This window comes from Oryctolagus cuniculus, chromosome 13 (assembly GCF_964237555.1).
Source record: "Oryctolagus cuniculus chromosome 13, mOryCun1.1, whole genome shotgun sequence".
Classification (NCBI taxonomy): Eukaryota; Metazoa; Chordata; class Mammalia; order Lagomorpha; family Leporidae; genus Oryctolagus; species Oryctolagus cuniculus.
Window position 1 is genome coordinate 105128156 of NC_091444.1, and position 16362 is coordinate 105144517.

Sequence of the window (16362 nt, forward strand, 5' to 3'; positions counted from 1 at the left end):
GCAGAGCAGTGACCACAATCCCTGGAGACGTCTGTGTCCCATGGTTCCTGCACGGCCTGACTTTCTTCAGCGTGGCTCAGGTGCACAATGGTGACAACACCGTGAGACCCACACCCCAAGGCCTGCACGCTGTTGACCCCACGGGTGCACCTGTCCCGCTCAGCACAGCCTCACCGGACCCCACCCACTTGGAAACACTTGGCAGACCAGGGTCAGCTGTGGGCGGCACGAGGCTGGTGCGTGCCCTGTGTTCCCTGGGGGACCCCTGGAGAGCAGCCCAGCTCTCGCCCACTCTCCCCACGCCTTACCTGGTCTCTCTGTCTTTGGGAATAGTGGCTGTGCTGTAGGTGAATACTTGCTTCTCGACCAGGGGCGGCCCGAGGTCCACAAAGCCCGGAAGGTTCCGTGGCTTTTCCAGGTACACCAAGGTGCCCGGCTCCTTCTTGAAGGACTGACGGCTGGGCGAGGCGCGGTCGGGCTGCAGGGTGTGGGGGAGCCCGTGGGCGCCGTGAGCCGGCAGGTCCAGCATGCGCAAGTCGCCGACCCGGTGCGGGGAGGCGGGTGGCGTCTTGGCGCCCAGCGTGGGCAGCTGGCTGTCGGGGTACTTTCTGGGTTTCTGCCGGTACAGCGCCTGCTCCATGTGCATCTCGGCTTGCAAGGAGGGGTTGCAGTAGGCGCTTGCCGAGCGGATGGCTGTGCGGTGGTAGGCGACAATGTGGTCGGGGACATCAAGGGGGTGGCCTCCATGGGACGAGGCTATGCTCATGCGCCCGTCGTGGTAGAGGTAGGGGTCCGCGTAGAGACCCTCGTTCCTATACATGGCCAGGTTCTTGCCTCCGAGGTCCTCATCCGGCTTGACGTCCCGTCTCTCCAGGATGGCACTGGGGCTGGGGGAGATGGATCGGGAGACGGGCAGGCTGGAGAGTCTGTCCCTGGGGATGGTGGCGTTGCCAGGCACCATCATGGGCCGGGAGCCCCCGTACGGGATCCTGGACGGGGAGGGGGGCATGGAATGGGGCACGGGTGTGGACGGCGGGGAGCTCGGGATCGCGTGGGCGGGATGAGCCATGGAGCCGGGTCGGGAGGCACCGGGGCCTTCTCCTCGTGCGTAGACCATTTCCCTCTGCATCTGCAAATACAACCAGGCATGAGAACGTGGCCTTGACACCCAGGTTTCGGGGCGTCTCGATGTGACTGATGGTGTGGCCTCCTTGAGACCCCCCTCCCCCAGCCTCCCCCTGCCTACCCTGCAAGGTGTTCATGCCTTCATTTCTGGAACCTTCCCCAGGCTCAGGGACTTTACAGGTATGGAGAAGTTAAAGATGATGGGGGCCTGCGCTGTGGCCTAGTGGGCTAAGCCTCTGCCTGCAGTGCGGCATCCCATAAGAGCGCTGGTTCTAGTCCCAGCTGCTCCACTTGCGATCCAGCTCTCTGCTATGGCCTGGGAAAGCAGTAGAAGATGGCCCAAGTCCTTGGACCCCTGCACCCATATAGGAGACCCAGAAGAAGCTCCTGGCTCCTGGCTTAGATCGACATGGCTCTGGCCTTTGTGGCCATTTGGGGAGTGAACCAACGGATGGAAGACTTTTTTCTCTGTCTCTGCCTGTCTGTCTGTAACTTTACCTCTCAGTTACATAAATTAAGAACTCTTTAAAAAAAAAAAAAAGAAGCTAAGAATGTTGAGATGGGTGAAATGCTCTCCAGTGGGCCCAATGCAATCACGGGGTCCTCATGAATTGGACAGGGGGCAGGGCAGGGAGGTCGGGACGGGGGGAAGCTGTGCCACACACAGAGAGACCAGGGATGCCACACTGCTGACAGTAAGGATGGAGAAGCAGGCAGGTGTCCCCAGAAGCCGGAAAAGACCAGGAAAGGGAGGCTTCCTCAGGGCCTGTGTCCCTGTAGGATGCAGTGACCTTGGCCAGGAAACCCATTTTGGATTCTTGCCCCTCCCAAGTGTCAGATAACAAACTCGAGCAGCTGTACATCGCTAAGTCTGCGGCAATTCGTCACAGTGACTTCAGGCAGCCAGTGCACCCGACGTACAGCCCTGTCTCTCGGGCTTGAGGGGAGAAGATGGAGAGTCGAATGGGCTAGTAGTGCTGCAGCGGGGCTTTCCAAAGCTTCCCCTGTGCACGTCTTCCCCCCAGGAACTCTGGGAAATAGTAACCCGGCTTTCCCAGGTCTCCAAGCTGACGCAATCGAGGGATGGGACCAAGGAAAGCTCAGAGGGAAGCTGTCTTCATCCGCCAACCCTGCGGCACCCAGAGAGAGACGGGGAGATGAAGACGCTCTGGGGACCGGCCGCACCAGCAGGGTGCACCAGCAGGCGCCTTCAGGAGAACAGGGACTTTCTGCTGCGCTTAGGGTCAGACCAAGACCCGCGAGGGGCAAGTGCACTGGATTCCCCAAAAGGCCCAAAGGGCACCAACAGCTCCAGCTCCCCATTTAAGTCTGCTCTGTGCCAGCACAGGTGCCCACGTGCCCCATCCTGCTCCCAGGAGATCTGACTGATTAGAGGCGTAAGTGTGGGAGGGCGGGGTGAGGAGACAAGAACCAGGATGATGGGGCCGGTGCTGTGGCACAGCAGGTAAAAAGCTGTCTGCGCTACCAGCATCCCATATGTGTGCCGGTTCGAGTCCTGGCTGCTCCACTTCTGATCCAGCTCCCTGATTATGGCCTGGGAAAGCAGTGGAGGATGACCCAAGTGCTTGGGCCCCTGCACCCATGTGGGAGACCTGGAGGAAGCTCCTGGCTTCGGATTGGCCCAGCTGTAGCCATCTGGGGAGTGAACCAGTGGATGGAACATCTCTTTCTGTCTCTCTCCCTCTCTCTTTCTCTAACTCTGTCTTTCAAATAAATAAATAAATCTTAAAAAAAAAAAAAAAAGCCAAGACCCTTGGTGAGCATGATGGGGAAAGAGTAGAAATCAGAGGCAACAGGAGAAGGCTTGAAATGAGACAGAGCCCCAAACGACGCCTTTTCATACGCATGCATAGGACCAGCCAGCATCCACTGCTCTGAGCAAGCCAAGGTCCTCACCCATGAGGACATGGGCCAGGACCAGCCCTCTGAGCTGTGGGAGCACCCCTGCACGGGCCTCTCAGCCTCCACCCAGACAACCATTTCTGGGGAGCCCCAGGGGGTGCTAGGTCCTTGCCCACCCCCCATTGGGTTCCCACCACAACAGGCTGGGTGGCTCCCCCTCTTGAAACCCAGCCTGTGATGTCCTCCAGCCGTCCTCACCCTGTGATCACAAGCTCGGACTCCAGGTGCACCTGCTCTGCACGGCCCCCAGACTTCTCTCTGTCGCCGCCCCGCAGACAGCCACAGAACTCGGTAGCTCGGTGCCTGAGACCAGGAGGACCCCTCCCAGCACGCCTGCCTGGTCCTGCTCCCAGAGTGGCCGGGGCAGCCGAGGGATAGAGGTCTTGTAGGACTCAACACAGGAACACCTCTCCTGCTCTGTCTCCCACAGCTCGGGGCTCAATGAACAGAAAGTTACTGCTCAACAGTGAACAACACAGGGCATTACAAGAGGGACTGGCTCAGCCCTGGCAGCAGAGCCCGGGCCAAATCCCCCACAATGCAACAGTCAACCAAAATGAGCATGGACCCCAGAGGCCTCCATGGAGAAGGCAGCAAACAGTGCCCAACCAATGGTAAGTCCTCCTGTCATTCCTGCTATTAATTCCAAAAAGAAAATTCCAGAACCTGCTAGGGAGGAACAACCATTGTAGCAGGTGGCTCCCCGCTCATTTTGCTCTTCCTCCTCCTGCTTTCTGGAGAGGGAAGACAAAGAGACGTCAACATTCTAGAACAGTCTAGAAGGACGCAGAATGTCAGTGAAAGGGAAATGTCAACTTAGTTTTATTTGATTAAAAAACATATTTTAAAATGGCAGAGGTGTCTTAAAAACACATCTGGTGATGTGAAAAGACATCGTTGGGAGGTACATCATACAAGGAACTTGAAACAAACAAACATCATGGCCAGCTATGTGGCACAGCGGGTTAAGCTGCTGCTTGCCACGCCAACATCCCATATCCAGGTGCTGATTCGAGTTCTGGATGCTCCACTTCCAGTCCAGCTCCCTGCTAATGCACCTGGGAAAGCAGCAGATGAAGGCCTGAGAACTTGGGCCTCTGTCACCCATGTGGGAGACCCGGGTGGAGTTTCTGGGTCCCGGCTTTGGCTTGGCCCAGCTCTGGCTATTTGGAGAGTGAACTGGGGCATGGAAGATCTCTCTGTCTGTCTTGTCTCTCTGTATCTTCCTCTCTCCCTGGCACTCTGCCTTTCAAAGACATAAATAAATGTTAAAAAGTTTTAAAAATGCTCAAAGAAGCTCATTAGGAGGAAAAACTCATTAGCCTTGCTGGTGTCATGTGTAGAAGATATCGGAAAGAAATGAACAGTTAATCAGCAGTAAGTGAATCACTGCGTGGGATGTGCACAGCGGATGTGGGTGGCCGTCTGAACAGTCAACAGCCAACAGGCACCACGGCTTGGAGACCAAGCAGTGGTATCTCGGCCAGGGAGGGCAGATGCCAGCCCGGGGCCGTCAGCAGCAGGACCTGCCGGCGATGTCGCGTGATCAGCCTTGCTGTGAAAACTTCACAGAGAACCTCGGCATCCCCGATGGGGGCCGCACAGCGGAGCTGAACACTCGCTCTGAGTGTGGACAGAACACGGAGCCTGAGGCTGGCTGCTTCCCTCAGACGGGAGACTCAGAGGTTGCGAGTGAAGACGGCTGTCCCCAGGGAGAGACCGAGGAGAGAATGACGCGAGGATCCCACGGTGCAGCCGAAAGTGGCTACATGCAGGAGCCTCCAAAATGAGACAACTTGGGCTCATGAGCCAAGGGCCACGCCCCTGCCAAAGCCTGCCTGCGTGGGAGCCATCCACGGGGAGGTGAGAAGGAGAACTCCTCCAGTCTTCAGGGGACCATGTACATTCAACACCAAGTGGACCCGGCAGACGACAGGGGTGATGAGGAAGACCCCACCACCCACAATGTAAAACCCCCGGGGCCTCTCCTGCCAGCGCCCCTTCCCAAATCAGGCACCTGCACGGCTTTGCTTCATTCTTCAACTGTTACTTGGCGGTCTAGTAAAGACCTGGCTTTGAACACTCACTGGGTCTTTCCCACATGGCCACACAGAGTGAGAACTTTCAGAGGCAGGGTGGGCATTTGGTTGAGCAGTGCAGACACCTGCATACCATCCCAGAGTAGCTGGGTCTAAGCCTGGCTCTGCTCCCAGCTCCAGCTTCCACTAATGTGCACCATGGCCAATGTGCCACCGTGGCCACCCACATGGAGACCCAGATGGAGCCCCTGGAGCCCAGCTTTGGCCCTGGCTGTTGTGGGCATCTGGGGAGTGAAGCGGCAGGTGGGAGATCGCTCTGTCTCCCTCTGTCGCTCTAATAATAACAACAAACTCCAGGAGTAAATAACACTAGTCTCACAAGGTAAAATAAATAGGCCACACACACATAGACACAGCCTCACACTCACACAGTGACACATCCTCACACACACTCACTCATACACAGACACCCTTACACACACACACATCCACTCCACACTTATACCCCCATAACACACACCCTCACACTGTCTCACACTCCCTCTACATGGTCACATATACACCTGCACACACTCAGTCACAACACCTTCATACACACATCCTCACGCTCATATTCACACACACACACACCCCACACTCATCCCCTCCACATAACACACCCCCGACACGGTCACACATACACACCCGCACACACTCAGTCACAACACCTTCATACTCACGCACTCACACACATCCTCACGCTCATATTCACACACACACACCCCACACTCCCACTCTCCCCAAACACAACACACACCCTCACACTGTCTCACACACCCCACACACAGTCACACATACACACCCATAGTCACAACACCCTCATACCTTCACACTCATATACACACATTCACACTCACTCCACACTCATACCTTCCCCTACACATAACACACACCCTCACAATGTCTCACAGCCCCAGTCACAACACCCTCACACTTATACACACACACACACACACACCCCACACTCTCCCCCAAACACAAAATACACACCTTCACAAAGTCACACACAGCTACACTCACACACACCCTCAAACACACACACTAACCCCATACTCACACCCTCCTCAAACACATAACACACACCCTCACACAGTCACAACACCCTCACACACACCCCACACTCATACCCTCCCCCACACATAACACATTCCCTCACAGTTTCACCCCCCTACAGTCATACACACACACACTCAGCCACACACACCCACACACATACATACTCCCACAACACTCAGTCACAACACCCTCACATTCATGTACAAACACACTCACACACCCTCGGGGAGCTGCTGTTCACCGTATGTACATACACACACACTCACATACACCCTCGGGGAGCTGCCGTTCACCCTATGTACACACACACACACTCACACACCCTCAGGGAGCTGCTGTTCACCCTATGTACACACACACACACACTCACATACACCCTCGGGGAGCTGCTGTTCACCCTATGTACACACACACACACACTCACATACACCCTCGGGGAGCTGCTGTTCACCCTATGTACACACACACACACTCACACACCCTCAGGGAGCTGCCGTTCACCCTATGTACACACACACACACACTCACATACACCCTCGGGGAGCTGCTGTTCACCCTATGTACACACACACACTCACATACACCCTCGGGGAGCTGCTGTTCACCCTATGTACACACACACACACTCACATACACCCTCAGGGAGCTGCCGTTCACCCTATGAACACACACACACACACTCACACACCCTCAGGGAGCTGCTGTTCACCCTATGTACACACACACACTCACATAAACCCTCGGGGAGCTGCCGTTCACCCTATGTACACACACACACTCACACACCCTCAGGGAGCTGCCGTTCACCCTATGTACACACACACACACACTCACATACACCCTTAGGGAGCTGCCGTTCACCCTATGTACACACACGCACACTCACACACCCTCAGGGAGCTGCCGTTCACCCTATGTACACACACACACACTCACATACACCCTCAGGGAGCTGCCGTTCACCCTATGTACACTCACACACACTCACACACCCTCAGGGAGCTGCTGTTCACCCTATGTACACACACACACACTCACACACCCTCAGGGAGCTGCCGTTCACCCTATGTACATACACACACTCACATACACCCTCGGGGAGCTGCTGTTCACCCTATATACACACACACACTCACATACACCCTCGGGGAGCTGCTGTTCACCCTATACACACACACACACTCACATACGCCCTCGGGGAGCTGCTGTTCACCCTATGTACACACACACACACACTCACACACCCTCAGGGAGCTGCCGTTCACCCTATGTACACACACACACTCACATACACCCTCAGGGAGCTGCTGTTTACCCTATGTACACACACACACTCACATACACCCTCAGGGAGCTGCTGTTCACCCTATGTACACACACACACACTCACACACCCTCAGGGAGCTGCTGTTCACCCTATGTACACACACACACTCACATAAACCCTCGGGGAGCTGCCGTTCACCCTATGTACACACACACACACACTCACATACACCCTCGGGGAGCTGCCGTTCACCCTATGTACACACACACACACACTCACATACACCCTCGGGGAGCTGCCGTTCACCCTATGTACACTCACACACACTCACACACCCTCAGGGAGCTGCCGTTCACCCTATGTACACACACACACTCACATACACCCTCGGGGAGCTGCTGTTCACCCTATGTACACACACACACACACTCACACACCCTCAGGGAGCTGCTGTTCACCCTATGTACACACACACACACTCACACACCCTCAGGGAGCTGCCGTTCACCCTATGTACATACACACACTCACATACACCCTCGGGGAGCTGCTGTTCACCCTATATACACACACACACTCACATACACCCTCGGGGAGCTGCTGTTCACCCTATACACACACACACACTCACATACGCCCTCGGGGAGCTGCTGTTCACCCTATGTACACACACACACACACTCACACACCCTCAGGGAGCTGCCGTTCACCCTATGTACACACACACACTCACATACACCCTCAGGGAGCTGCTGTTTACCCTATGTACACACACACACTCACATACACCCTCAGGGAGCTGCTGTTCACCCTATGTACACACACACACACTCACACACCCTCAGGGAGCTGCTGTTCACCCTATGTACACACACACACTCACATAAACCCTCGGGGAGCTGCCGTTCACCCTATGTACACACACACACACACTCACATACACCCTCGGGGAGCTGCCGTTCACCCTATGTACACACACACACACACTCACATACACCCTCGGGGAGCTGCCGTTCACCCTATGTACACTCACACACACTCACACACCCTCAGGGAGCTGCCGTTCACCCTATGTACACACACACACTCACATACACCCTCGGGGAGCTGCTGTTCACCCTATGTACACACACACACACACTCACACACCCTCAGGGAGCTGCTGTTCACCCTATGTACACACACACACACTCACATACACCCTCAGGGAGCTGCTGTTCACCCTATGTACACACACACACTCACATACACCCTCAGGGAGCTGCCGTTCACCCTATGTACACACACACACTCACATACACCCTCGGGGAGCTGCCGTTCACCCTATGTACACACACGCACACTCACATACACCCTTGGGGAGCTGCCGTTCACCCTATGTACACACACGCACACTCACATACACCCTCGGGGAGCTGCCGTTCACCCTATGTACACACACGCACACTCACATACACCCTCAGGGAGCTGCTGTTCACCCTATGTACACACACGCACACTCACATACACCCTTGGGGAGCTGCCGTTCACCCTAACAGGTCCCAGCCCTGATTCCCCCTGTGCTCCCTGGTGCACCTGCTGTCTGGGTCACCTCCTTTCTCGGCCCAGGTTAAAAGCTCAGGATTTGTTCCATACCTGACACTTCTTCCCCAGAAAACACCTGCACCAATGTCCTGCTGTGAGCTCTACAAAGTTTCATTTCCCAGCGAGAAAGAGACAAACTAAATACACCCACGAGGTTCTCCCCACACCTCCCCAGGACACAGCACACTCCTAGCCCGGCCCAGCCAGCCCTCGCCCTTCCGCCCCGGGAATACCGGCCACGGCTGGATGAGCCTGCTCTCCTCCTGCAGCTCCTCTGTCGGCAGAGGCTGCAAGTCCCTCTTCCCACCGAAACCACAGCCGGGGCTCGCTCCCTCCCAGGGCTGCTTCTGCCAGAGCTTGCCTGGGGGGCGGGGGTGTGTGTGTGGACATGGTCCCTGCCCGCAGCGCACAGCCTGGGGAGCTGACCGGCCCCTCCTTGGCCATGGCCCCGAAAATCTCGGCAGCAAAGCCGTCCCTGGAGAAACCTTTTCATACAGCGAGCTGCCCTCTCTCCAAAGCTCCACAGGTCAAACCAAATCGCTCTCACGCAGAACTTCCTTGAAAAACAGAAGCAACCGTGGGGGAAAAACTAAACAAAACAAAAGAAACCCTGGCACGAACCAGTGCTTATCTAAAGTGATCTGGGGAGCTGCCTCCCGCCATGGTGCCTCTGTGGAACCCACGAGACACGCATCACGGATGCACCCTGCAAAGGGAACATCTCGTACCCCAGGCACTGGACTCCGGACCCCACCCTCCCAAGCCTAGGAATTCCTAAACATCCCGTTTGCCGCGAAGCACTGGAGAGAAACAGGGATGGGTTCGTAGCGCCCCACTCATCCTCGGAGACCCGAGCCACTTACTCTGTCTTGGGGAAGTCACCTGTGTCCCCAGCGCCACCAAGCTGCTCATTGGCTCATCTCCCTGCAGGGCGGCTGCCTCGCTCGCTTCCGAGTCCTGAGCCCCACACTTGGCTGTCTCAGAGGGCGTGCTCGTGGGAGGCAAGGCCATCACAGAGGCCGTGGCGGCCCCCAGAGCCTCCCCAGCCCCGGCGCTCACAACCCACGAAGCCCATCTTGCCGCTGCCGGGCCCCGGGAGCCAAGCTGCCACAGGCATGGAGGAGGAGGAGCCCTCCCCACCACGAGCCGCTCGCTCCTCCCCTCGGAAGTTAGTCACCCAGTAACCTCAGCCCGCGGCCAACCACAAGCCAGGCCCTCAGGCACACACCAGCCGGGGGAGCCAGGAGGCCAGGCCAGGTGAGTGGGTTCACAGCAACGCAACTACAAACCCCACGTAGCCGAAGGCAAAGGGCATCCTTCAAACAGGCAGGCAAGCAGCCGGCACCAAAGCAAACAGGCAAAAACCAGCTTCCAGGTCACTCTGCTATGGCGGAGAGGGTGCGGCCAGAAAACCCAGACCACCAGCTCCCGATGCCCCTGCGCAAGCCGCTTTTGAAGCCCGGGTTGGGGATTGGCAAGCGAAGGAAACCTGAGCTTCCTCCCCAGGCTGAGCACTGGGCAGGGACAATAGGGGCTGTCTGTTCATTAACCAGCCTGGTTTCCCCAAGCTGGACTTTGAGTGGCAGCCAGCCATCAAGCAGTCCTGCCCAGTGCCAGCCAGCGCGGGCGGAGGCGAGAGGAAGAGAGGCAACCAGAGCCCTGGAGCCCCGCCCCAGCACGACACAGGAGGAGAGGGCGGGGCAGTCTCTGGAGGGAGACCCCCGGGTGCAGCTGCTGTGAGCGCAGGTGTGGTCTTCCTGGAGATAGATTGATTTGTCTGGCTCTGGGCACGAGGGTGCGGCCGGCAAAGGTGACCCAGGAAGCAGGCATTGCTTTTGCCCGCAAGAGGGTCCTGGAGATGACCCTAGTGTGTTCTGAGCCCTCAGGGACCAGCTACGCAACCGGGAACAGCGAGCCCTGGGCTTCAGGCCCGGCTGGCCCCGTGCCACACCCGGCGGCCGCCCTCTGGGCAGCCCGCGCAGTTTTAAAAGCATCCTGAGGCTTTCGGAGGTTGCTCTTGTCGACCAAAAGAATTCTGTGACGTGCCCTGAAGTTCAAGTTCAGCCAGCGCCGCAGGCTTTCTGAAAAGACTGTTGACTTCCGGGCAAGCCCTGCGCCACCGTCCTAGGATGACTGACAGCAGCAGCATCTGGGGCCACTGCTGAGGCCAGGGAAGAGGAGGGAGACTGTGGAAAACCCACGCCAGGGTGGCTGTGGCCTCTCACCAGAGCGGGGAAGCACAGGTCAAACAAACTGGGTCCCTCCCATCTCAGGAAGGCTCTGCCCCAGCCCTGCCTCTCCCGGCCAAGAACCTTGAGTCTCAGCCGGGGATGGACCCGCCCCAGGAGTGGAAGCACCCGGCACCAAGCGCCCCACGGTTCCGCTGGGGGAGCCACACGGCGGGTGCTCAGCACACGCGTGGCTTTGGCATCCCCTGAGCAGGAGCTCACCCCCAGGAGTCTGAGAGGCAGCCCAGGAAGCTCAAGTTCAAGTCCAAAGGCCTCAGGGACTGGACCAGCTCATTTCCTAAGCCACAATCTAGCGAGGACCGATTGGACCAGCCGTCTCCACCTGGGTCCATCGTGCCCTCCATAGAGGGGCTCATCCAGGCCCAGCCAGCCCACAGCTGGGCTCAGTCTGGATGCCCCCGGCCTCCCGGCCGGCCACTTGCCAGGCCTTGGTTGAGTTCCTTTTCTCTGCCTTTCACGGAGCAGGGCCAGCAGCAACACGGAGGTGATGCACGCCCTCCGAGCCAGTGCTGGGGAATCCTCAGCAAGACCTCAATGGGAAGTCAAGTTCATGCCCTGGGAAGACCGGCCGTGTCGGGAAATGAATGCCTCGCTCCCGTTCCAATTCGTTTCTTTATTTTTTTAAATGCATATCTGAAAAGAACATTCCCACATCGTGCCTATACACATAAAGACGACATTCAGAAGGAAAGCGAGGATCGCGTTGGAAACCTTTGTCACTGGGCTGCTTCCACGGCTAACAGCAGAAACACGGTCCCTTGGTCAAGGTCTCCATCGACCTGTTGGGCTCCCTTTCGGTACCAAGTGGAACGCCTCCCACGCAGGAAGACGGGCAGGCAGCTGCCAAAACAACTGAATTCCCAGGAAGGCAATGGCCTGCTGATGTGAAGTTTAAGGCAAGTGCTATTTGCACAAATATTCTGACACTGTACCGAGCCCTCCCTGGCCAGGCCCGGCTGGCCGGTCCCATGCCCAACGGCGACTAAATATCTCATTCTGGGACAGAAGAAAGAAGGGAAGTTAAAGAAATCATTGCACTTGCAAGCCACAGTCGGTGACTTTGCAGCACTGCCGGGCAGATAAGGGAAAAAATGCGCCCGACTCTGCCTTCCCCTGGGCTACTCCTGCCTCAGCCAGGCCAAGGACAAGCTCCTTTTGTACTCAAAATAGCTACAGTTTGTGGAACGGGATCTTCTTTCCTGCCCTGGCGGCACTGCACAGGCCGCTCCTTCTCGTCCTTATCTCCACCTGTCACATCCTCCCGATTCCTGGGTGGGTGCCGTGGTTTTAGCTAGCACCACCTTCCAGGGAGTTCTAGACCGGCAGCTTCCAAGCCTCCTAGGTCACCCCACGCCCACTTTTCAGGGCCGTACTGCACTCCATTTTTCTTCTTAGGACACTCCTGGAAACTGCTGCTTAGCTTGTCAACATACGTTCTGCAATACATCCTACAGGGCTTTCTTTTTTATTTTCTATTATTTTTTTTTTTTTGACAGGCAGAGTTAGACAGTGAGAGAGAGAGAGAAAGGTCTTCCTTCCGTTGGTTCACCCCCTAAATGGCCGCTATGTCCGGTGCGCTGCGCTGATCCGAAGCCAGGAGCCAGGTGCTTCTCCTGGTCTCCCATGGGGTGCAGGGCCCAAGCACTTGGGCCATCCTCCACTGCACTCCCTGGTCATAGCAGAGAGCTGGACTGGAAGAGGAGCAACCGGGACAGAATCCAGTGCCCTAACCGGGACTAGAACCTGGGGTGCTGGCACTGCAGACAGAGGACTAGCCAAGTGAGCCGCGGCGCCAGCTAAGGGCTTTCTTTATTTACAACACTTCTCACTCCACAAAGGGGTTTGGATGCGGCCCCCAACACCCCGTGCAGTGGTCACCCAGCTTACCCAGTGCTGCTGGCTGTGGTCGCCCTGGGTGAAATGCGCGGGACAGGACAGGTGTCACCATCCCCATTCGAACGTGGTGGGACAGGAGGGCAGGGAGCTGAGGACCTTGCCAAGTTTATACTGATCTGTGCAGCCAGCTCTCCTTGTCCTCAGGGGGACACATCCCAGGACCCCAGAGGATGCCCAGACCCACATGGCACCTAACCTTGTGTGCGCGCACACACACACACACACACACACACTCTACAGTGAAGTTTAACTTATGGATTAGGCACAGGAAGAGACTGACAGCTAATAACAGGACAGTGATAATAATACGCTGTAATCAAGCTCTCTAGAACTTGTATCTGCTTTTTTCTGCTACCTTCTGCTGACTGCTTTGCCCCATGGGGTCCACAGGCAGGAGGAGTGTGGTGCCCGGGGCCTCCGGGAATGAGAAACTCCACATGCCGAGGAGAGACCTCACGGCCACTGCCTCCCTGGCCAGGATGGCGGGGCCCGAGCGTCACCTGTCTTGCTCATGCAAGTCTTCCCCGCAGAGGGAAAGACGCCCTGCGGCAGCTCAGTGGACAGAGGACCCCCATTAGCCACACGCTCTCTGGACGTCCTGTTGGGTTTTACCCAGCTGCCACAAATGAGGTACCACAGGTGGAATATATTCATCTCATACAGAGTTGCAGTTAACCAACTGCAGCACTTGATTTGCTGGTGCAGACACAGTCAGACATCACGGATACGGGGGCACGTTCTGAGAAATGCAGCAACAGGTCAGCTCCCTGTGCAGACATCACAAAGCAGACTAAGGGCGTGAGGACGTCACTGTGCCAGATCGCCCGTGTAAATACATGACTGCAAAGACATGTGGTGCATGTCCCTCACTAGTTACCCTCAGCAACATGCATGTTACATGTGCATATGCACATGTATGTCACCACCAGAGATGCAGCATGTGACTGCAATGACATACGGTGAATGCCACTCAATAGTTACCATCAGTAACATGTGTGTTACATGCATGCACATGTATGTTACCATCAGTGATGAAACATGTGACTGCACTGACATATGTTGCATGTCTCTCACTAGCTATCATGCCACAGATGCACATGTGTCACCTTCAGCAACATGCATGTTACATGTATGCATACAATGCATGTTACCATCAGTGATACCACATGTGATTGCACTGACATGTTGCATGTCACTCACTAGCTACCACTCTACAGATACACATGCAGGTCACCACCAGCAACATGTGTGTTGCATGTACGCACATGTACGCTACCATCAGTAACATGTACACATGCATATGTGTGCTACCACCAGTAACATGTATGTTGACACATGTATGTTGCCATCAGTCACACATCACAGGATACCTATGGAATAAGATTCTCTGGGCCTGATCTGATTGGCTTTCCTAGCTGAGCGTCCCAGGGATGTAGAGCCCGGCAGGGGCAAGGGGTCCCGTCTTTCCCCTCAACAAGAAAACGAATCAAGCTGATAACGTGATGAGTGACCACAGAGATCCAGGCCCGGTGCTGTGGCAGAGCGGGTACAGCCACTGCCTGTGATGCCGGCATCCCAAACGGGCGCCGGTTCCTCTCCCGGCTGCTCCACTTTCGATCCAGCTCCCAGCTAATGGCCTGGGAAAAGCACTGGAAGGTGGCCCGAGTGTCTGGGTCCCTGTCACCCACGTGGGAGCCCTGGATGAAGCTTCTGGCTCCTGGCTTTGACCTGGCCCGGCCCTGGCTGTTGCAGCCATTTGGAGAGTGAACCAGCAGTTGGAAGATTCTGTTTCTCTCTTTTGCTCTCCCTCTCTCTGTATCTCTGCATTTCAAATGCAAATCAACTGAGAGCCAATGAAGAAACTCCTTTCAAATGCAGAGTCAGAAGGGGGCAGAACTAGCCTGGGGGAGGCCAGAAGCCCCAGGGCCCCAACCAGATGCTGCAGTGGCAGAATCTTCAGGGCAGATGACAGGCAGGTCCAGTGACCTCACACGTATGTGGTGCCCGGTATTTCAAGGACAGTGCAGTAGGGCCGCCTCCATTCCACCGTGGGCGTGGCCAACTCCACTTTCAGAAAAGAGACCTTCTGACACTTTGGGTGGTAACCACAAGTAGCCGAGATTTCTCTACGGGTAAGTATTTTCAACTCCATCTGCCAAGGAGCAGTGGGGATCGGGAAATCAATATTTCTGGAGACTTTTATTCCTCCAACTCCCAGTTCACTCCCCTGAGATGCGGGCTATCACACCCTCTCTCACGAGGGCCGTGAGGGCCCCGGGCCTCAGCCAAAGTCCACACCTGGGGCCAGGATCCCTGAAACGCCGGACGATCGCCCATTCAATCAAGAACTCACGGTGGCGAGCCCTCCCTTCTCTGAACACTGTTCCGAGATCGGTCATCTGTACCCAGTGGGGGGTGAGGCACAGGACCAGACCTCAGTGATGTTATCTACCAGTGCACGGGTGGAGGACTCTGGGGCACCCAGGAGCCCTGCCAGGGCGCTGCTTGGTTTCAAAGGAATACCTCCATGTTTTCAGTTCACAGAGCAAGCCGCCATCCAGGCCAGCCGGCGAACCTGGCCTGAAACCTGAGCTGGCCAGCAGAGCCACTGCTTTGCTTTCTTTGGCTAAATAACAGCCTCAGAGACAAGCAATTTGGGAGTCGCCCATCCCCCGGGGCTCAGCTGGGCACGCACCCTGCCCTGCCCTGCCCTGCCCTGCCCCGCCCCATCAGCAGGCCGCTTTTGCCAGTCCTCAGCCCTTCCCTGCCTTCCCAGCAGGTTCTGGCGCAGTCAGGAACTGCCTTCCAGAAGACAGGATCTGCACCCTGTGCCTGCCTGGCCTCGGAGCGTTCCCACGCTGAAACCAACCCTGCACGCCTGATAGTAAAGGATTCTCCGCCACAGGCGAGGGAAGGCAGGCAAAGTTGTCTCGAAATCCGTGGAGCACGTTTCAAAGCTCACGAGCAGCACCCAGAGCAACTAAGACACAGGCTGACCCCAGCACGGCTCACCCATGGCCCCTCCTCCCTCCAGCCTCCCCTCCCTCCCTCCCTTCTTCTCTTCCTTCCTTCTTTCCTTTTTAAAGTTTATTTGAAAGGTGCAGTTGAAGGGCTGGTGCTGTGGCTTAGTGGAGAAAGCTGCTGTCTGCAGCACCGGCATCCTACATGGGCTCCAGTTCGAATC

At 56.5% G+C, this 16362-nt stretch overlaps 1 protein-coding gene across 24 annotated transcripts in view; it reads right to left on the minus strand.

The window, feature by feature from the left end:
- Positions 1-16362, minus strand: part of KIAA1217 (KIAA1217 ortholog) — a 659855-nt gene that overhangs the window by 56723 nt on the left and 586770 nt on the right. For 23 of the 24 annotated variants that reach the window (XM_070056129.1, XM_070056127.1, XM_070056128.1 and 20 more), the window contains one exon: positions 309-1129. In XM_070056129.1, the coding sequence (XP_069912230.1) occupies positions 309-1129 (821 nt within the window). Of the gene's footprint in view, positions 1-308; positions 1130-9896; positions 10597-16362 lie in introns of those variants that run through there. The other variant, XM_070056137.1, reaches the window with a different exon arrangement.